The sequence below is a fragment of the Mchenga conophoros genome, linkage group LG9, assembly GCF_057382185.1.
Source record: "Mchenga conophoros isolate Kocher_MC1m ecotype Shallow Benthic linkage group LG9, M_conophoros_male_GT1.1, whole genome shotgun sequence".
Lineage (NCBI taxonomy): Eukaryota > Metazoa > Chordata > Actinopteri > Cichliformes > Cichlidae > Mchenga > Mchenga conophoros.
Genome location: NC_140534.1, coordinates 6,231,041 through 6,254,344, shown reverse-complemented (window position 1 = coordinate 6,254,344; position 23,304 = coordinate 6,231,041). Strand labels below are relative to the sequence as shown.

At 40.6% G+C, this 23,304-nt stretch overlaps 1 protein-coding gene across 1 annotated transcript in view; it reads right to left on the bottom strand.

The window, feature by feature from the left end:
* Nucleotides 1-2,311: 2,311 nt before the first annotated feature.
* Nucleotides 2,312-23,304, bottom strand: part of rsu1 (Ras suppressor protein 1) — a 39,586-nt gene continuing 18,593 nt past the window's right edge. The window contains exon 9 of the mRNA XM_085286230.1: nucleotides 2,312-3,804. Coding sequence (XP_085142356.1) covers nucleotides 3,702-3,804 — 103 coding nt within the window. The 3' untranslated portion in view covers nucleotides 2,312-3,701. The remainder of the gene's footprint in view (nucleotides 3,805-23,304) is intronic.

Sequence of the window (23,304 nt, the reverse complement as noted above, 5' to 3'; positions counted from 1 at the left end):
CTTCATAAACTGACCTGAAATGCATTGTCAAATAATTACCAGTTAACAAATTTAAATCATAGGCTACAGTTACACGCACCAGCACAAATCCCTATTCTAGTGAGGACACACATGCAAACTTTCTCTTGTACTGACAAAGTACTTTATGACAATACTTCCCTTCTTAGGTTGAGTCCTTGGGCCCACCTGAGTCATCAGATTTTTGGACAGTCCCCGCGGTTTTTATATAGCACATTTCATTGTACTTCAAAGACAAGATAAAAACAGAAACAACCTGTGTAGGTTTAGAATGAAAACAAAAAAAGGTAAAACACAAATGATCATGAATGCACACTTATTAATTGTAAGGCTGTGAGAACAAAACGGTAATTTTATTATCCCACCCAGGAAGAGCATTTAAAGTTAAAGAGTAGTGAACCAAGGACAGATTCAGGAGGAACCCCTAAATTCTAGCTTCTGTAATTTAAAGCTACCCACTGAAACATAAAAACTTTTACACTGACCTATAAAATTCCACTGGCTTCCATGCTAGGGCCAATTCTATTTACATACATACACACATACATATATACATATATATACATGCTTCCTTAGGCGGTATTATTATAAGCCGTAGTATGCATTTTCATTATTGTGCAGATGATACCCATGAAAATCAGGTGACACGTCAATAATGAATGCCTTAATGCTTGGATTACCTCTAATTTCCATGCTTCTAAAGTTAGATAAAAAAAAATTTTGGGTTATTGTAGTTAGAAACATGTTGTCTATTTAGATACTTAGTGTGGATGGCATTACCTTCCCCTCCAGTAACAGTGTGAAGAATCTTGGAGTCCCCATTCTTAATACATAGGGGTTTGCACCTATACCAATTTCCAATTTACCAATTTAAAGCTGTCTAACATGCTTGCAGTTACTGCAACTTCTAAACCCAGACTAGCTCATCAGATTGCTGGACAGAAGAGTGTAACTCTGGAGAACACATCTCCACTGCTTTAACGTTCAGACACAGTGTGCTCTACAGCGTGCTTTGAATTGCACTCGGTGAAGTAAGGCTTGGATGCAACTACTTCGCCTTGGAAGCTGTTGTTGAGCTTATCTTAAGGCAACATTGCTTCCACTTTGTTTTATTACTAACAGGTGACTGTAGAATCTATAATAGTGAGGAAACTTCACGACTGGACTTCTTGCACAAGTGGCATCCTATCAAAGTACCAAGTTCAAACTCCCTGAGCTCCTCAGAGTGAGCCATTTTTTGACAAATGTTTGTAGAAGCTGTCTTCATGCCTAGGTGACTTCCATGACCAGCTGCAAGATGTCTAAATTTACAAACTTCTGTCTCAGAGTCATGCTAAAAACCTACTTCATGCAGTTATTACCTCTTGGCATGACTAGTGTAATTCATTATTATTGTTATCAGGTTGTTCTAAAAACTCCATGAAAAGCCTTCAGTTGATCCAAAATTCTGCAACAAGAGTAAAGAAATGGCACATTTGTCTCATACTGGCTTCTTTTTATTGGATTTCTGTTCATTCCAGAATCAAATTTAAAATCTCCTCACATACAAAGTCTTCAGTAATTAGGCACCACTTTACCTTAAAGGCCTCAAGTTACCATATCACCTCAATAGAGCATTTCACTCTCAGACTGCAGGATTACTTGAGGTTCCTACAGTATTTAAAAGTAGAATGAGAAGCAGAACCTTCAGCTTTCAAGGCCCTTTTCTGTGGAACCAGGTCGCTGTTTGGATTTGGGAGACAGACACTATTTCTACCTTTAGATTAGGCTGAAAATTTCCTTAAGTTAGGGCTGGATATGATGATGCTGAACCCTTAGGCTGCAATAAGCCTAGGCTGCTGGGGGATTCCCACCCAGCATTTCTTCTTTACTTACCTTTACTTTAGAGGCAGGGTACACCTTGGACAGGTTGCCAGTCTGTCGCAGGGCTAACATATAGAAACAGATAACCATTTGCACTCACATTCACACCTATGGGCAATTTAGAGTTTCCAATTAACCTTTCCCCACTAAACCGCATGTCTTTGGAGTGTGGGAGGAAGCCGGAGTAGCCGGCGAGATTTCAGGTCTCGGCCTGATTTGCTGGAGTCCCAAAGTTTTTAACAGAATTCTTCCTGTTAAAAGGGTGTTTTTACTTCCCACTGTAGCTCCTAGACTGTAGCTCTGTAGCTCTCTATTATAGTAGGGTCTTTACCTTTCAATATAAAGCATTTTGAGGCAACTGCTGTTGTGATTTGGCGCTATATAAATAAATGAAATTAAATGAAAACAATTCAAAAGATCACATTCAGAAGACAGGCAAAAAGATTTTACTTTTGCATCAAAAACACTGATTCTTTTTCAGCTGGTTTCCTTTATCTCAATTGCCGTTGCTGTTTCTAGAAAGAAATACATGCAAAGAAATCTGCACCTCCACTGTATTTTGTAGGAAGTAGAGTACTCAAATCTAAAATGAAAAATACAAAAGTACCCTTTTTTATTTGCAAATGCTGAAATGCAGTGAGTACAATTAATGACCAGCATGTTTTGAACTGGCATAAAAGCTTAACATGGATTACATTCACACATTCAGAAAGATCGTGAAATATTTGGCATTGAAAAACAGAATGTGAGAGAAAACGTGAAACGGAAAGCACAGAGGGATTCAAACATAATATTTCATGTTCATTTGAAATTCTTCTCATTAGTGGAATGAATACAGTTAATGGCAGATTTCACCATAGGTGGACGGACGATAATTCCAAGGCTAAAGCTAGTGTATACCTTAAATCTGTATTCCTTCTAATGGACATCAGGTCCTCAGATTGCAGCCAGATCATAAACATGATCATTCTGATCACTTGATAGATATCCTCAGCCAACATTTCCTTTAACACTAATAATTGTTAATTTCAAGTCTTATAACATGGTGTTAATTTTGTACATTATGGTCCCTAATACTGTAAAAAGCATGATAAATCAGGGGGTGATTTTGGGCTGGCATGCATGATTGCAGTGTCTCTCAGTTTCATAGTTAGATCTCCTTTGCAGGTTGTGTAATTTTTCCAAAGATGAAGATGGCTACAGAAAAAAAATTGATGCTTCATTACAAGGCATTGGTAAACAACAGGCAACATGATAGATATACTGACAATGGCTTAACCGGTTTCCGTAGTTTAGGCACGAATAAAAACAAATGTATCGAAATGTATGACAACATCTAAATAAGCTGTTAATGCATTTTTTTTATATGCACCATAATATTACGCTAGATTATAATAATTAAATAGGAAAGTTTGAAAGTAACAGAACATGTGTATCTGAACTCTCCTAACAATGTTTCTGAAATACCTAAAAGCTCTTTTCACACAAAAGTAGAATCATCCTAATTCAGTTTTTTCCTTTGGTATATAGAAAATCCTTTTTTCCTAAAAGATAACATTACAGTAATTTGTTTTGTACTTAAATCAATTTGCGCTTTTTTGCAATCTTTATCAATTGTAACATGTCAAGTTCCTGTAAGTAACAAATCATAAATACAGAGACTCTGAGAGTTAACAAGCCCAAATGACACATTGTAGGCAGAAACACTCTTCATATATTTAACTGCAATACAGGGTTTTAACAAAAAAGGAGCACAAAAGGCACATGCAGTGAATCTGGCTGCTAAATAAGTGTTGATTTTCCATCCTCTTATTTCTTCTTCACTTGTTTTTGGCAGCCAGTGGTTTGCGGCTGATTTTCTTACTCTTATCGTTGTTCTTTTTGGGTGGTTCTGGGTTGGCCTGCATGTGTCTGCCATAAAGACTGAGGAGAGGAAAAGAGGAAGGAAGACACATTCAATATCAACATACATGTTTATGATTACATACAAAAAACTGCACAAATGTTTTTCAGAAAAGATCATGTAAAACTCAACCAAAAAATGTGAATTTTACTGGCCCCGGATAGTGCTCTGTTACACATGAGTCAGAATAAATTACAGGTACAAGGAAATTTTTTATGCATCACTAGGACTTGTGAATTAACTTCCATTAAAAAGTAGCCTTGTCTTCCTACAAATACAATTAGAGATAATTTGACTAAGCTGAGCAATAACTCAAAGACATCTGTACTATGAAAGCTCTGTGAAAATGACTTCTCAAAATGCTACATGGTGTAAAACAAGTCTCCAGACACAGGTGGATGTTTACTTATAAAAAAGGGGAAATGATGAAGCAAACTAAAATAGATGTACGGCCGTTACACCCTTTTTAGCAAGGCCAAAAACAAGCTATGAGTGGATCAGTGGAAATATCCAGTGATATGGTGAACTGAATTAATTTTAACTAATTCACATGAGATACAAGTACTCTCTCTGCCAAGAACCCTAATAACCTGTGTGTTTTAAAGTCTTTGCTTACAAACACGAGAGGGGTATGCACAAAAGAAAAGGTATGAAAACTCGTACTGATATACTGCCTTTCTACTGAATTTGAGATTCACCCAATCATACAAACATTCAGGTGGTGCATTTATCTGTACCTTTTAAGCCTTTTTATCTAACATTCAAACATACTCTAGGGTTAGGACCTGCAAAAGACCTGCAACTGACAAATAAAGGCCATCTCATCTCATCTCTCATACTCTGACAGATGGATCGGGGAAACTCAGGGTTCAGTATCTTGCCTAAGGATACTTTGATACATAAAGAGGAGGGGTCAGGGGTCAAACAACAAATTGCCTGAGTGGTAGATCTGAACCACACCCAGCCCGACAATTTAAGTGTAACACGAAAATCAAGAAAATCATCAACAGTGAACACACAGTTGTTGTGTTCAGTATTGATTGTCCATATTATTACAGTATACCTTTTAGTGTAAGTTACACACACCACCACATACATGCTCCTCTCACCCCACTGCCACCTTTGCCGTCCCATGGGTCTCATCTTTGCACAGAAGCAAGAGAGCTCATCGGACTGGAAAAGAGTTCTCTGCTCCTCACTGCAGGATGTTTCCACAGATAAACGTGTTGTTTTTCTCTCTTCTAGGCTTAACATTTTAAATAGTATTCAAAATATAATAATAATGATAGAGGCTGCCATATCGCTGCCAACACCAGTAGGGGGTAGGGTAAAGTGTCTAGCCCAAGGACACAACAACCAGGACAGAGAGCAGGGGAATCGAACCGGCAACCTTCCGGTTACAGATGAGCTTGGCTCTGTGGCAACCATGGTTATATTTTATTGTAAATAACAGTACAAGTAGGAAAAGGAATCCAGGGTTGAAATTCTGCCTTCAACAGCAGAGATAATCATGTGCACACAGGCCAGCAATGGCTATAAAGCTACAGCCAAACAAAAATGTTGTAATTATTCAATTATCTGTGTTTAGACATTGTTTCAGGTAAGAGTATAAACTGTTCATTGCCTCATTCCTTCTGAAATGAGACAAGGAATTCACCCTTTATCCTCTTCTATGATTAGACAATGCTTAGATTAGGGAACCATGTACAATTGAATCGGGTATGGGGCATGGAAATTGGGGTGAAGGGTGTACATAATGAGTATATCCCTTTGTGGAAAAATGAATTATGCAAAGGACTTCTTAAAAATGCGTTAGTATTCCAACTAGTAACTGTCCTATGCTAAATATCAACTATTTCTATTTTCCTTTATCTGGTGTCAGTTGTTTTATTCCAGCTGTAGCTGTTACGATGCCTCAGTAAATTTCTCCCTTTTCCAGCCAACTGGTATCTAATGCTCTTCTACTTGTATCTCCTGACCCAAGGCAACCTTGCACACATGTGCATTTCAACACTGCCAAATAGATGAATAGCTTTAGTTAAGAGGACCTGGAGTGACTTATGGGATGTAATGGAATTTCTAGATGCACCAGGTCAAAGTGCCACCAAAGTCACAGTGTTCTCTCTGCGATTGATATCAAGACAACAGTTTCTTTCCTTAGCTGTTGTTATTTTGGATAAACAATTAAAGCGATGTACAGTGTAGTGCACATAAATCTGGTTTCTTTTAAACTGTTTTGTATCTCTAAATTGAATTAGTACATTTAGTACAAAATATATTTTAACAATAATGTGTTTCCAAAAGTGAACAATTTCTATCATGCATGGATATACCAGAAAAAGCGTAATAAAACAATAATGTGTTACAAATATGGCCAAATGCCATTTTTAGACAGCAGAAACATAAATTGTGTATCTATAAGAGCTTGTCTCACTATCAGATCGCATTTCCCAACAGTTTCTGCAATAGCCATTATTTATACTGTCCTTTGTTGGCATCGACAAAGGGAGATGTCACCGTCATCTGAGGTTTATATAAAAACTTCCAAACTGCTGAGATTTTAATGAGGTCACAGAGGAGCGCAATATCCACACACTTCTTTCGTCTTTAGTAACACACCTTTGAAGTCTGAATAGAATTGAATGAACGGTTGTAGTGATAGGCTACACAGATAGGCTAGACAGATGTCAGACAGACATACAGAGATCCCTTCATTTGTTAGTTTGGTTTGAATGAGATGAGTCTATGCAACTGTCAGGCTTTTCTCTTGAGTGGTCCGTGGACGGGGTGACTGTAGGCATTCAAACTTCATAAACTGGAGGGTCAATGCTGAAGTGTTTGCTTGCATACACTGAGATGCGGTTATGAAAGCAGATGACCTGAACATTTAAAAGGAGCCACCCATGATTTCCTTCTATACGTATAAATGCAAGTCATTTTAAATACAAATCCCTGAATACTAATTAAAAACTCACACCACAAGAAATTACCTAGAATAATCATAGTTAAATAACGGACATTTGTAATCCTCTTTTAGCCAAAGTTCTCTGTGAATGATTTAAGATCAAGCTTAATGGGCTAGGCACCGCTATCCACTGTTTTTGTCCGTTAATCATCCCAGGGACCATGTCAATAGACATTAAGGGCCCACCCATGGTCTTCTGTAATATGGCCTCACCATAAGTCCTGATACAAAACTTGTAAATTAACCACAAAGTTAATGTTTCTAAAATCAGATTACATAGAAATGGAGCATGGGGGAATACCTGCACGCAAGAATGTAACAAGACTGGGACTAGGAAGTCATCAAAGCTAAATTTCACCATTTTTATTTGGTTATTAGATAACATTCAGAATTTCAGCTAAATTAAGGCTGGTATTGTGCCAACAAGCAATTTATTGTGGTCTACCAAGCAATACAGAGTTCTTGTGGCAAGACTTAATTTGAAGAACAGGAATGGTGTGTTTGAAGGTGTTTCCAGGTCATGCTGGGAGCAATTTTCTATCATTGTATTGATATCACAATATTGCTGTCATCGGTCAGAAGTCTTATAGCCTAAACAGAACTTGGTGCTTCTCACCCGGCATTGATAGCTGAGGTAAACAGTGAGTAAACAGCTTTCTACGGATAGGGGAAAAACTCCAGGAGGATCCAAACAGTAATGGAAACCTGGTGGCTGCAGCCATTGTGGGGCATAGTGGTACAATGTTGATTACACTGTTTTTCCTCTCACTAGGCTGCAATCTACTGATCTAGTGGTGAAGTGATCTAGTGGTGAACCCTTTAAAGTTCAACTTTAAAGGGTTCAACTTTAAATTTGGTCAGGCTGAACTACAGACCTCAGCCATGCTAAATTGTGTAGCTTTTGTTGTAGTGCACCACAGCAAATTTTAAAAATTCAAATCATAAAATTTTAAATTAGGTGTCACGCATACATTTTCTAATTGACACCCATGTGAATGGGTACATAAAGCCCTGAACCCTGGGGTGCAAGGGCCCCATCATTATTATAATTATTATTATTATTATATTTTTTAAGAACAGATTGCTAGAACAGATAGCTGTTATTTATGGCCCTAAAAAGACAATGCACGCAGAAAACTAAAATACATACTTCAAAACATCGCTTTCAAAACAAGACACTGAAGATACTAGAAAAGCTTAAGCATGTCACTGAATTTCTACAGCTAATGCTGCACATGCACACGCACACACATACACACCCTAAGAATGTGCGTACACAAATCCACAATAGTGAAAACTGTCAGTCTATGATTGAAGTGTCTCGTTTTCTTCACCCTGCCTCCATCCCATGTCAAACCTCTCATCTGGGAATTAAATATGCCAACCCCCTCCCATGCTGCCCATCAAAGCAACTGTAGCCCAGAGCAGAGAGACACACAGGCCAGAACAGAGAGGAGTGGGACAGACAGAGATACACCCAGTGGAGGAATAGCAGTAGGCAACTCTTTTTCATTTTAACATCAGTGTTTGCTTTCCATGGGCATTTTGCCTTAACTCACGCAAAACCCATTTACGTTTGGAAACAGTACAACAGCAACTCTCTAGCTAGATGTAGTATTACAAAACCAGCTGGGTTTTAGCCATGTGCAGCAACAGCTCAAAAGGAGTGAGTTGCTCACCAATTGGAAGGTCAGTATATTTACCCTTAAGTATCTCAGACGCACACAGTTGTGAGTGAGAGTATTTTTGATCAATAAAGTGCAGTGTAAGGCTAAAGAGATACCTATTTAACATTTCCCTACTTTAAAAAGCCTGTCTGTTTGGAGAAACCACATCACCATTTAGGGTCTGCAGGGATACATATCAGACAGAGAGACAAGTTGAGACAAAGTAGGATCCTTGTGCTTTGCAGAGCTTTTGCCCACTAGGGCCATCCCAGAGGAGACAATGGGGCAGGGGCAGGTGCCAGGAACCTCCTGGGAGTGTCTGGAATCAGCCAGGCATAGGGGCAGTTGACAGTTTTTACCATGTAAACAGAGCTCTAGGGATGGTACTGTCTCACTATTGGTCCTCAGTTTTGTCCAGGCTGAATTATGTCAACATCAACAGGATGGATTACTGTTAAACATGGTCCACTCATGTTAACCTCAGGATGAATTCTAATCCCTCTATGATCCTTTAATAATTGTAATCTAGTCTGTAAACACAGCTATATATTGTGTATACTCTCTGGATTATGACCAAATATGAGGCGTGATCTCAAAGTTTCATGACTCTTCATTTATATGGCAAAAAAACAAAAAACAAATATATGTTGTGACCAACAGCTCAAAAGGTCAAGGTCATCAAGTCAAAAGCATGGGGATTAAAGCAATAACGATTTTGTTGCTTTAACAGAATTCATGGAATTGTGGACATAGTTCTACCTTTCAGTGGAAACAAGGTGAACTATGGGATAATACTTAGTGCTGCTGCATCACAGAAAGAAGGTTCCGGATGTAAATCTCTGATCTGTGTTTCCAATGTGTGCCCTGGCTTCCTTCCATAGTTCGATAGCATGCTTTGGTTAACTACTGATTCTAAACTGGTGATAGGTGTTGATGCAGGTTACAGATACTACTTAGGAGCGCAGAATAAAAGTATACCAAAATACCTCGGGTTTACACTGGCAATGTGAAATCAATTGGACATCATTAAAAAAGAAGACGTTTTATAGTAACATCAACAAAATTTCCTTGTTAACCACTCTAATTGCTACTTTGTCTGTCCATCAATCCTCTTAACCACTTGTTCGATGTGGGCGGCTTTAGGCTATCCAAGCTCTTAGTTGGAGAAAGGTATGGTACACTTTGACGTGGTTGTTGACAGAGTTTATCGTTATGGCCAAAAAGGAAAATGAAGTACAAAGGCTACTATTTTAAAATAGTGTAGTAATTCAGGCAATTCTTTAGCTGCCCATCTGCATCTGATGGTACCCCCACCCCCCACCCATCAGGGTCAGGGAGAGACTGGGTAAGAAGCTAGGTGCAGGCTGGACAGGTTGCCGGTCCATCAAATACACTTTCATTTCACTCATCACTGGGACGAATATCTTGGTTGTCTTTTGTAATGTTGTTTTGTAAGGCTCTTTGAGTAATTGATTTGCCCATACCCCCAACATAGGACGACCTCTAACTGGTGTGGAAAGGTGCTGTTAATAGGCCTCCTTTGCTCTTAAGCATTGCAATAATGTTAATAAGTCAGGAGATCAGAAGAACTATTAATATTTCATAACAATTAAGAAAACGTGAATATTTTTGTCCATCCATCCATCCATTCGCTTCCGCTTATCCTTTTCAGGGTCGCGGGGGGCGCTGGAGCCTATCCCAGCTGTCATAGGGTGAAAGGCGGGGTACACCCTGGACAGGTCGCCAGTCTGTCGCAGAGCTAACACATAGGGACAGACAACCATTCACACTCACTCGCACATTCACACCTAGTTGTGTTATCTCAAATAGATGTCTCTTCTAAACTGATTTTAAGTTTTGTGCTTTTATGTCTTAATGTAAAAAAAGGTGTGTATCTATTTCATAAAATTAAATTGTATAATGTTTTAAAAAGATCTAAATCCTTTACAAAGATGATTACAATTTTGTCAGTATGTGAAAAAAGAAAGTGGAAACAGCTATTGTAATGAACACAATAGAGCTGCTTGAAAGAGCTCAGGACTGTGGTAACTGATTGAATATGCTCCTTTCAACAAAAGTGATTATTCATTAAGTCAATATGTGGACAGCCAATGCAGCACACTTGGTGTTGTCAAAACAAGCAGTATTCGCATAATTATGGGTACCAAGCATTGATGGATGAGAGGCTCATGGATAAAATGGAAGAGGGGGAGCGGGAGTAGAGAGAAATGATCAGTATGTCATAAAGGAAAAATTAAATGAGTGTTAAGACAGAATAATAATGCAGCCTTATTGATGCTAGGATCCAGTTCATTAATGCTTTTTAATTTCAATTTTAAGTCACACCTATGTTAAGTTAAATAGAAGTAGTGTGAGCGGCTGTAGTGACAATACTGCCAATGAGATACCACCTCAAATAAAAATGTGCATTGCTCCAAATATGCTGTCATATTAGAACAAACAGTTAATCTAATTTTCATGGCGCTACTGGCACACCCACCCTGACAGTATTAAATGCAATTAATTAACGCTAATTACTTTAATAATGCTTCCCTCTGATGCATATCTGAAAAGCATTATCCATGCCATTAAATAAAATACAATTTCAAATGCAAATCACTTTACTGTATTGTTTTGAATCATGCAAAAATAATAACAAAAAAAGTCCATCGCATGTCTTGAGGTTGTCAGCATCAAGCATGCTGCTACTGCTGAATATCCTGTAGCAGCCAGAAAATGATCTAAAATCTACATATAAAAACAAAACCAAAAACGACAGAAAACAGCCACAAAGACTGATCTGCGTTTTCTGCAACTGGAATAAAAACTTACTATTAAGGCACACCAATTAGCATGATAATACAAAAATGTGTAGGATTTATTAATGAAGATTTAACCTATAGGAAAAAAAACCTATATAAAGGTAATCTGTGCTTGTTCTAAAATGAAGAGTGTTTAAATGGTCTATAAGTTTATTAACAATACTTGACAATCAGAAACCAAATATCTAACTACACCAACCAAAATTAACATGCTAGATAATCTGTTCTGATTATCTTTTTTGATATGCAGTTTGCCTTTGCTAAATATAGCAACACTTTTTTATTTATTTATTTTTACTACATTTTATGCTATGCAGAGTGTAGCACAAACTCAGAACAGCTTTAATTTTTACTGTCACTATCACAGATACTAAATAACATCTCCACCACGTGGAGGTTGCAGAACCTTCTTCAGTTCTACCTCCATATCCATGTGGACCTGCAGGGGTCATGACTTCTCTACATGTCTAAGGATCACACAGACTAGCAGACATCTGAAGTGACAATCACACTGAGGGGAACTGCAGTCCTCACAAAATGGTGAGATCACAGTTAAAATTCTCCACATAGTGTAGCATACATGCTGTGGTGTGTGTATGATACCTGAAACACAGCAGACAACAGCAACTAGTACAAGTCATTTGCTAATTTGCATTTGACAATGCTGCTGTTCATCCTGTGTGGAGTGATGCGATATTTGTTTTATTACAAAAAAATGGTCAAAATTAATTCTGCATTCTGCATGTGTAATTTAATTTTGTGCATTTATTCCCTGTCATCACAGTTCTTTCAGATCGTGTTTTAGTGTGGGATGAAGGCCATGGGCGTAATCTCTTTTATGTTTTGGCCCTTTTATTTTCTCTGTCCTGAACCTGGAAACTCCCAGGAAGCTCAAAGACAACTTTCACATTTTAACGGTTTTTAAAAGTAAATTCTCTCATATGCAGCCCAGCAGTAAATTAAGCATTTATTGCTGCAATCTTGATGGAAACAAGATAGCAGCACATACAGATGTATGCAGCAGCACAGCGTCCCCAACTACTGTGCACCTAACGCGCTGATCACATACAGTCGTCGAACTAATACACATCAGCCTGAACCCTGACTTGGGATTGGACTGACAGTATCCTACCCAACTGGGTGCTTTGTGGGTTATTGTCTGGAACAGCAAGTGATGCAGATGGCAGAGAGAGAGGAAACAAAAACAGGGATGCAGAGCTGGCTATCGCTACCTTGCAGCATAACTATACAATGGTTTAAGTTCACCTGATCCATTCCTAAACCCATGTTGGTGAGGTTTAATACCTAATCTTCAAATCAGACAGAAAGACTGTCTCACAAATTCAAACTGGGACATGCCCCCAAAAAGTTGATTCTGTTCATCTGGACGTAGCATCTTCAGTCAGCTGATTGATTCTCAGCTGACTGCAGGTTTCGCCAACCTTATAGAGAAGACATTTGCACAATGACTGAAATGAACACCACTGTCAATCAATAGCCTGTGATGTGAGTTTCTTCATTAATTATTGAAGAAATGAGTGGCATAACATTTCTCCCACTGAAAATGCTACGTTCAGATGAAGGGAATCAACTTTTTGGGGGGGGATTTCCGTACCTGGATGATTGCGCATACATCAAAACAAACTGGGACATGGTTCCACAGGACAGGGGCATGACAGCTGAAGGCTCTGCCTCCCATTCAACTTTTATAAAGAAAACAAATTCACAAGTAAGACTGCAATCTGAGAGCAAAGTGCTCAACTAGTACAGTGGTCCCTCGCTATAACGCGGTTCACCTTTCGCGGCCTCGCTGTTTCGCTGATTTTTTGTGTGCAATTTTACATGTTTTTTGTTTTCTACAGCGCATTGTTTTCTGCGTCCTGATCGGCTGTAGACGATTATCAATCAACCTCGTGCTGCGGTCTTGTACGGTACAGAATGTGTTCAAGCTTGTCAAATTTACATAAATCTTCGATCGCTAGCAGTTTGACTCTGAAGTGCTGTACTGTATGTTTGTAAGTTTTCTCCCCAACAAATACAACAATGTCGATTAAATGTTTTGCACCATCAAAGGCAACTGCGGGTGCCTTTGGTTTCAATCTATAATACTGGACTTATTTTTCTACGAAGGTTTGAACTTTGAAAGCGTTTAAGCAAGAGAGAAAAATGTGAAAACATTCATGCCTGTCTGAGAAAAGTGTATAAAGTTTGTAGTTGGCTACTTTACGGATTTCACCTATCGCGGGTTATTTTTAGAACGTAACAACGAGGGACCACTGTAGTTCAATTCCATTAAAAGGAATTTTGTCAGCGATTCTGTTCATAATTTTCATGGAGAGAATTTCTAGGTGTAGCCAAGTGGTGGAAGGCTTCCACTTGGGTGGTCTGAGAATCTCATCTCTGCTTTTCACAGATGATGTGGCTCTGTTGGCTTCATCAGGTGACGGCCTACAGTTCGCACTGGAGGCATTCGCAGCTGAGTGTAAAGTGGTGGGAATGAGAATCAGCACCTCCAAGTCTGAGGCCATGGTCCTCAGCCGGAAAAGGGTGGCGTGCCCACTCCAGATCAGGGATGAGTACGGGGGCAGACCCAGCACACACTGGAGAGATTAAATCTCTCCGCTGGCCTACGAACTCCTTGGTGTTCCTCTGGAAAGGCTAGAGGAGATGGCTGGGAAGAGGGGATTTCTTGGCTTCTCTGCTTATGCTGCTGGCCCCGCAACCCGGATCAGGATAAATAAATAATAATAATGTAAATAATGTCTACTTTATTGATCTCTGTGGGGAAATCCCTCTCTGCATTTAACCATTCACTCAGTGAAGCAGTGGGCAGCCACTGGGCGCCTGGGGAGCAGTATGTAGGAACGGTACCTTGCTCAGGGGTACCTGAGGGTAGCCGTTCAGTGGATTCAAACCCCTGACCTTCCGATCATGGGGCCACAGCGCTACCTACTGAGCTATCCCTGCCATAAGCGAAGAAAATGGATGGATTCATTCTTTCAATTCTTTTGCGACACTGTGCAACCTATAATGTCTTGGGGACAGTGTTTGCACAATGGATACACATGTTGTGTCCCATGCCCCTACATTCATTTGCTTGTCGTTTTAGATTGTTACCCCTATATCATTCTTATTACTATGCCATCTGATATTTGCAGAGTTACAAGAACTTCTTCCCGTTGTTTTTTTTTTTTTTTAAATATTAAAATCTATGACATGTAAATACAAGCGGCAGACATGTAGTCTCAGCTCCCACCTATTCCTTTCCTATCTCTCTTGCTCTTGTGCTGAGCAGGCTGGAACCAGATATTAAACCAGTTGTAAAGGCACATGACCAATGCAAGCAATCAAGAGCAAAACAGTTCTAGCTAGAGGTCAAGATAAAGATTTCCTATTTATTTTAAGTGTGTGTATTTCTGTGTGTGCGTGCGTGTGTTTTCATGTATAGCTCCAGTGATGAACTGTTAGGGCCAATTAAAATCAGAAGAAAAGAGGCGAATGGATTCAGTTTCCTGATGATGTCTTTATAGAGTTCTGCTATTCCACACGGCTTAATTAATCACAGCAAAGTTCTGTATGTGTGTCTGCGTGTGCAAAGAGAATAAAAGTTGGTATTTGATTTTCTTTTTCGTACGTGTGTGTGTGTTAAAAAGTTAAAAATATCTATGTGAATATATGCGTGTATGATAAATGTGCATGAAGGCCAAAGGCCATTGATCTGATGGAGGCGTTCCTCTTGCAGCCTCCTCATCTTCAACAGAGTTGCCGAGCAATTACGTAGTATCATTTACAGTCAAGTAATGTTTGTAGAAAGGAGGAGCTGCAGTGAAAATAAGAAAAGGGAAATGCAGAGAGGGACTAAAGGCAGAGGAAAGGAGTAGAAAGTTCCTAACTAAGATTCATGAGAAACAACTAAGGTTTTTAGCCAATGGTGGAAAAGTTCTTTGCCTTTATCATTAGTTACATTTCCTGCTGACCCACCAGTCTTCTGACAGATATGTAGTGCATGTGAGTACTACTTTAATAACCATAAATTAAATAAGTAACAAATCTTTTACCTTCGTTACACAATCATAGTGGATATCTTCTGCTACCCTACACTCATCAGTTTTTAACCAGATTGGGCATGGGCCCATTTCTACTAAATTCCTCACATGTACAAAATGTGGAATTTACAAAATTAGGAATGAAATGAAATAGAACTACATAAAAATGTGCATCTATTCATATTTATACATTTTGCAGGTTAATTTGGATATTTGAATACATCTTTTTCTAAAATGAAAAATATATATGAGCTCACCCCTTCACTCTTAGCAGCATTTATTACAAATATGTCGGTTTTCTTTAATCCGACAAACTTAGAAACTTGTTCAGCAACTTCTTTTTCCATGAAAAAGTGTTTGGTGACAGTACTGACTTTACATTCACCTATACTACTTCTGCTACAGACATACTGTGACTACTCTGTAAGTGTTCTGTTCTACAGAAAGCAATGGGTATAACCTTTATTTCTGCTGCTTTTAAATTTCTTTCACTTTGAAGTTTTGAAGCTCTGACTGATTTCAGGACTGGACTTGTTGCAAAGTGGCATCCTATCATTGTACCACATTAGAGTTCAAATATTTGCATCAAAATAAAACTGCTCATCTTTATTCACCCAAATTCAGTGGCTCTCTTAGAAAAAAATTCAAAAATGTACCAAAACTTAACACAAAAATGAAATCAACATTGTACTACTTTACTCTGTGCTACAATTATGTAAAACAATCTTTACATATATATATTTAAAATTAATCTGTTTAACGTAACAACGAAGGACCAGTGTTTATTCAAAGAGCTCAAGTCCAGAAGTGCAATTTTTGGAACTTTAGGTAAAATTGATTGCACTAGGCAATAACATATCTTTTGTTGAATATGTTTACCATTTTCCTGAAGCCATTCGATACACATCTTCGGCCAGATGGAATATGACTGCATTGGTCATTTCAATATGCCTTTGGGAGCTTGATGGATAAGCAGACATAGGCGGCTGTACAGGGTGACTTTTATGGATCAACCAGTTTCCAGAACAAATATGAGACAAAGGACTGAAAACTGTTTAGACTGTTGTGGTTAAATGCATCTATTGAGGGATGAAATAACAGCGTAAGAGAGCATAGAATGAGGTCTGTTTGGACACGGTAACAACCCTAATGGGAATTTAATTTGTTACTAATGATACTAAAGCTTAGGTCCCAATTTCTGCTAAGCCAGCTACTACATGTGGAGTAGGACAAACGCATCTGACACAGAAGAAGAGAATACATCTAAACAGGTATACATATAGAGTTGTGGTCAAAAGTCATAAAAGAACCAAACTTTGAGTCTTTTCCAATCACTCTATCAGAGAAAAATCAGAGTTTTAGAAATAACGAGACACTCAAGAGAGCCATATTATATTCTTTACAAGTGTATGTAAACTTTTGACCACAACTGTACTTTATTTAAATTAATCTATGTATAGTCTGCATTTTTAAAAATATTTCAGAGATTCAACTTTCAAGAAAACATTATTTTTGAGAATGACAGAAAGAAAGATATTCTGAAAAATATTTAAAATGACTTTTTCCCACCACAGCAATAAGATGATAACAGCCAGATATTCATTCTATTTTCATTAGACAGAAACTGGGGGTGTGGACAGATGTGTGTGTATGTGTGCGTGTGTGCGTGCGTGTGTGTGTATGTGTGAGTGTGTTGACACGATTTGAAGAGGAAGGACATTTAGTCAGGTGTAAATAAAGCTGTGAAGAAATTAACACCTGTCAAAAGAAAGACTGCTGCTAGATGTGAATGTGTGTGTATGTGTGTCCTTCTCTTTCCCTGTTGTGCTGTTTTACAGTAATACATATTTCTTATTTACTTATTTTTACAGTCTATTCATATTGTGTCTTTCACAGTTTGGGACAGCAAACTGAAAACCAGCCATGAGTGGAGTTAAGCTTGTCCAGATGCTGAGACCAGCGTAGACCTTGTTCATCACATAAGGAGTAACTGAAGACTTAAATGAAAATAAACAGTTATCCATAATGTGGTATTTTTTCAAAGTTTAGTCACTTAGCCTCTGATACTGGATCAGCATGTTATATGAAATGAGCTAAATGTTCAGCATTTTTTATTATATTTTAATCCCCAATAAATCTATTTTCATACATTTTTCTCTGTTTTTGCTATCAGACCAATGGAAGGATTAGTTAACAATCACGCTCATAAAATCCTTATGTTAACACAATGACCTCTGACATAAACACCACTTACCAAAACTAACATAAGTTACGGCTTGAGCAGAATTTATTGTCACTGTACAAAGTATGTGGTATAACTGGTCTGTGGGTCACTCTTGCTTTGCTGTATATCCGCCAGCCAACCACACATAAGATTGAAGTTATAACAAAAGACCATTAAAAACAACAAAAGGTTTCTACTGCAGCAACAGTCTGTGTTTTTTTATACTGTAGTTTTTGATCTTTGAAGTTTTATCTTTTTTTTCCTCACAGTTTTCACATTTCTGGTGAACTCTGTCACCGTAACTCCCTTCCCTATTCCAGCTCACCAGTAAACCAATCAGCATTCGTCAAATGCATACTTTATCTGCTTCCAGCAGCATGTGGTTAGGATGTTGAACGACTCACGACAATAACGACAATACATACTTTGTGTTTTTGCAATAAGGGACTAATTGTATATTGCTTTTATTCATATACAAAAGCAAAGTGGTCTGTGAAAGAAATTCTGTTTCAAATCTTTGAGGTGATAGCTGAACTCAAATGTAAGTAGTTCTTATGAATTTCTGTTTAACTGACGTCAAACTTACAGCAGAATGACTGTCAGTTATTTCACGGTCTTTAGGTAACGAAATCTCTTTGAAGAAAAGCAACTGACTGCAAGTTGTCAAAGAAATGATCCCTGTTAGTCAAGCAACCATTTCAAAGACAAAGATTTATAGCAAAAGGTTGCAAAAATGTTGACTGTACTGTGACATCGAACCACTGTTTTCCTTAGTGTGGCTGTAGTGTTAGTGCAATATTTGCTGTATTAAAAGTGATCAAAAAATTATGAAAATGATCCAATAAAATTAAAAATCCTTACATTAATTAAATTTGTCTATTTTCCCCCCTCCTATTAAAGGTCATCATATTATGTATCTAAGAACCATTTTCAGTGAAGATGGCTTTTTTAAAATCACTTTCTGCAAGTCCTATACATGCGCCAGTAGTTGCAACTCTGTGATGCCAACTGGATCTGTTACAGAGTATCAAAAATGTGATTTTTCACTTGGGATAAATCACGAGAGGTGAAACATCTTCACAAACATAAAGCCGTCTAATTGACGTATTTTTTCACCTTGACTTCAATTGAAAGGGACACAACTCAAGCCGAATTGCGTTGGTCTGGATTAATTACAAGGCACAACTTGCACGCCTTATGCAAGGCTCCCAGTTCCTTGCTTAAGCTTTTTTAAAGAAGAAAATGTTTTGTTGTGGATAAGCTTTTGGTTTGTCTGCAGGTGTACAGATGGGAGTGATTATTGCTTTTATGAATGCTGACTTCAGCAGTGACAGTGATTGATTGCATAGACAGAGTTGGAGTCGACTATATAGTGCAGGTAAATGCTCCATCATCCACCCTGACCGATACAAATAATCATGATGTGCAACTGTTTATCCTAAAATACAACCCGAGCGTTCTTGGCTGGCAGAGCTGAATTAAAACGGCACACATTTTAGTTATAGTCCAGGAAAAATTGCAACAATGCAATCCACCACAAATGTTTTATGGTGGATATTTAAAAAAACTGAAATGTATGAATATTTTGTTGCTGTATTGAACCGCAAGCTGTGCTCTGTTATTAATGCTTGAGATGTTTTTAAAAGTTGGCTTGATGGACATATCTTTTTTATAAGGCCCAATTTACACTGCAGACCTTCACAAACAATCAAACAATACCCTATGAGCAGTGTTGGGGAGTAACGGAAAACATGTACCGCCGTTATGTATTTAAAATACAAAATATGAGTAACTGTATTCCGTTACAGTTACCATTTAAAAAGGTGGTATTTAGAATACAGTTACTTTGTTGAAATAAATGGATTACACGGCGGTATTTTTCTGTTTCATATTGTCGCGGGTCAGGACTGTTTGGGTTTTGTTTGACAGCTATGTTCTGTTGTTCCAAGCGGCAGCGTTATGGTTGCCATGCTTACAGGGTGATGCGCGCTCTCTCTGCGACTGTGTGTTTCCTGGGTGAGAGAGCGCCGTTTTGTTGTTGTGCTAAGCTAATAGGCAGAATGCTACAGGCATAGCCCTAAAGAATGTAGCATCATGGGCAGTGTAGTCCGTGCTGCAGGGAGAATGGACCGCCATACCCGTTATGTGTCTGTGAGCGCGAGGAGGGAGAAAAAGGAGAGTGGAAAAGTACGAGTTGTCATCGAGCAGAAACAGGAGCTGGAAGCATGTAAATATAATAATAACCACTGCAGCCAAGAAGAGTGCCTGACGAGCCCAGTTGTAAGTACGCTATTAAGACTCGACTGTACACTGTGTTTTTGTTTTCCTCCGAAACAATAAGTTCCGTTGGAGCAACCTTTCAACGCCTCTCTCTGTCTCTCGCTAGCAAACTTGACCCAGAGAACAAAGTAAAGCTATTTTTCGGCTACGAGCCCGACATGGAACCCAACGTATTAGCCAGAGGACCTTAAGTAATAGTAATAAATCACATTCATGTAGTTGTAAATAGCATGATAACATATTAAGTAATCCAAAGTATTCAGAGTACTTTACTCCCATTGAGTAACGTAACGGAATACGTTACAAAATACATTTTGGGGCATGTATTCTGTAATCTGTAGTGGAATACATTTTAAAAGTAACCTTCCCAACACTGCCTATGAGCAAGTGTTTGGCAATGGTGGGAAGGGAGAACTCCCTTTTAACAGGAAAAAACCTGGAGCAGGTTCATGGAGGGGCAACTGCATACCACAAATATTAAAGTAAATTCAGGTAGTAAGTGAAGAAAAGTCAAAATAGGATAAATATGATCTTTCTAGTGCCTATCATGCTTTTGCAGCGTGTTTTCAGTTCACATAAAAAATTACTATAATCTAGACTAGAAGTACCCCTCTGTGAATCACTACCTTATGGTGGTGGAGGGGTTTGTGTGTCCCAGGGATCCCAGGGGCTATGTTGTCTGGGGGCTTTTGGCTCCTGGTAGGGTCTCCCATGGCAAATATGTCCTGGGTGAGGGACCAGACAAAGAGCGATTCAGAAGACCTTTATGAGGAAAACATTGAGGGAACAGTTTACCCTGCCCAAGATAGGGTTACCAGGGCCCCACCCTGCAGCCAGGCCCGGGGAGGGTGCCTGAGGGCGAGCGCCTGGTGGCTGGGCCTTACTCCATGGGGCCCGGCCGGGCACAGCCCGAAAAGGGGACATGGGCCCATCCTCCCGCAGGCCCACCACCGACAGGAGGTGCCGTAGGGGCCGGGTGCATTGTGTGCCAGGTGGCGGCAGCCAGGAGCAGAGGCCCAGGCGGACTGATCCCTGGCTACCAAGGCTGGCAACACCTCTCTGGTGTGGAAGGAGCCTGAGTTAGTGCGTGAGGTTGAGAGGTACCGGCTAGATATAGTGGGGCTCACCTCTACGCATGGCTTGGTCTCCTGGAGAGGGGCTGGACTCTGTCTCAGTCTGGAGTTGCCCCTGGTGAGAGGCGGCGGGCTGGGGTGGGTATTCTAATATCCCCTCGGCTTGCTGCCTGTATGTTGGGGTTCTTCCCGGTGGATGAGAGGGTTTGTTCCCTGCGCCTTAGGGTCGGGGAACGGGTCCTCACTGTCATGTGTGCTTATGCGCCGAGTGGCGGCTCAGAGTACCCAGCCTTCTTAGAGTTCCTGGGTGGGGTTCTGGAAGGTGCTCCACCTGGAGACTCTGTTGTCCTACTGGGAGCCTTCAATGCTCACGTGGGTAACGACAGCGAGACCTGGAGGGGCGTGATTCGGAGGAACGGCCTCCCTGATCTGAACCCAAGCGGTGTTTTGATATTGGACTTCTGTGCAAATCACAGTTTGGCCATAACAAACACCTTTTTCGAACATAAGAGTGTCCATAAGTGCACGTGGCACCAGAACGCTCTAGGCCGCAGGTCGATGATCGATTTTGTAATCGTATCACCACACCTGCGACCATATGTTCTTGACACTCGGGTAAAGAGAGGGGCTGAGCTGTCAACTGATCACCACCTGGTGGTGAGTTGGATCAGGTGGCGGGGGAGGATGCTGGACAGATCCGGTGCACCTAATCGCGTAATGAGGGTGTGCTGGGAACGCCTAGCAGAGGCCCCAGTCCGTGAGATTTTCAACGCACACCTCCGGCAGAGCTTCAACAGCACTCTGAGGAAGACTGGGGACATTGAGTCCGAATGGACTATGTTCAGCATCTCCATTGCCGAAGCTGCTGCATTGAGCTGCGGCTGCAAGGTGGTTGGTACCTGTCGTAGTGGTAACCCCCAAACCAAATGGTGGACACCAGAGGTGAAGGGAGCCACCAGGCTGAAGAAGGAGTCCTATCAGGCTTGGCTAGCCTGTGGGACTTCGGAGGCAGCTGACAGGTAGGAATGCGGAATGCAGCTCGGGCAGTGGCTGAAGCAAAAACTCGGGTGTGGGAGGAGTTCGGAGAGGTTATGGAAAAAGACTTTTGGACTGCCTCGAAGAGATTCTGGCAAACCGTCAGGCGTCTCAGGAGGGGAAAGCGGTGCTCTACCTGCACTGTGTAGCGCTGGCGGAGCGCTGCTGACTTCGACTGAGAAAATTGTTGGGCAGTGGAAGGAATACTTCGACGACCTCCTTAATCCCATTGACATGTCTTCCGAGGAGGAAGCAGAGTCTGGGGGTGAGGGGGATGACCCGCCAATTTCTGGGGACGAGGTCACTGAGGCAGTTAAACAACTCCTTGGTGGCAGAGCCCCTGGTGTGGATGAGGTCTGCCCCGAGTTCCTGAAGGCTCTGGACATTATAGGGCTGTCCTGGCTGACACGCCTCTACAATGTTGCGTGGAGATCAGGGGCAGTACCCCTGGACTGGCAGACCGGGGTGGTGGTCCCCATTTTTAAGAAGGGGGACCGGAGGGTGTGTTCCAACTACAGGGGGATCACACTCCTCAGCCTCCCTGGGAAAGTCTATGCCAGGGTGCTGGAAAGGAGAGTTCGTCCGCTAGTCGAACCTCAGATACAGGAGGAACAATGCAGTTTTCGTCCTGGTCGTGGAACACTGGACCAGCTCTTTATCCTCTCGAGGATACTTGAGGGTGCATGGGAGTTTGCCCAACCAGTCTACATGTGTTTTGTAGACTTGGAGAAGGCATTCAACTCTGTCCCTTGGGGTGTCCTGTGGGAGGTGCTACGGGAGTATGGGGTGTCTGGCCCATTGCTACGAGCCATTTGATCCTTATACAACCGTTGCAAGAGCTTGGTTCGCATTGCCGGCAATAAGTTGGACTCATTCCCGGTGGGTAATGGGGTCCACCAGGGCTGCCCTTTGTCACCGATTCTGTTCATAATGTTTATGGACAGGATTTCTAGGCGCAGCCAAGTGGCGGAGGACTTTCACTTCAGTGGCCTCAGAATCTAATGTCTGCTTTTCATGGATGATGTGGTTCTGTTGGCTTCATCGGGTGATGGCCTCCAGCTCGCACTGGAACCCTACCCTCACCTATGGCCATGAGCTGTGGGTAGTGACCAAAAGAACGAGATCGCGGAAACAAGCGGCGGAAATGAGCTTCCTCCGAAGGGTAGCTGGCCTCTCCCTTAGAGATAGGGTGAGAAGTTCAACCATCCGGGAGGGGCTCAGAGTAGAGCCGCTGCTCCTCCACATTGAAAGGAGCCAGCTCAGGTGGTTCGGGCATCTGACAAGGATGCCTCCTGGGCGAGGTGTTCCGGGCATGTCCCACCGGGAGGAGGCCCCGGGGCAGACCCAGGACACGCTGGAGAGATTATAAGATAAGATAAGATAAGATAAGATAACCTTTACTAGTCCC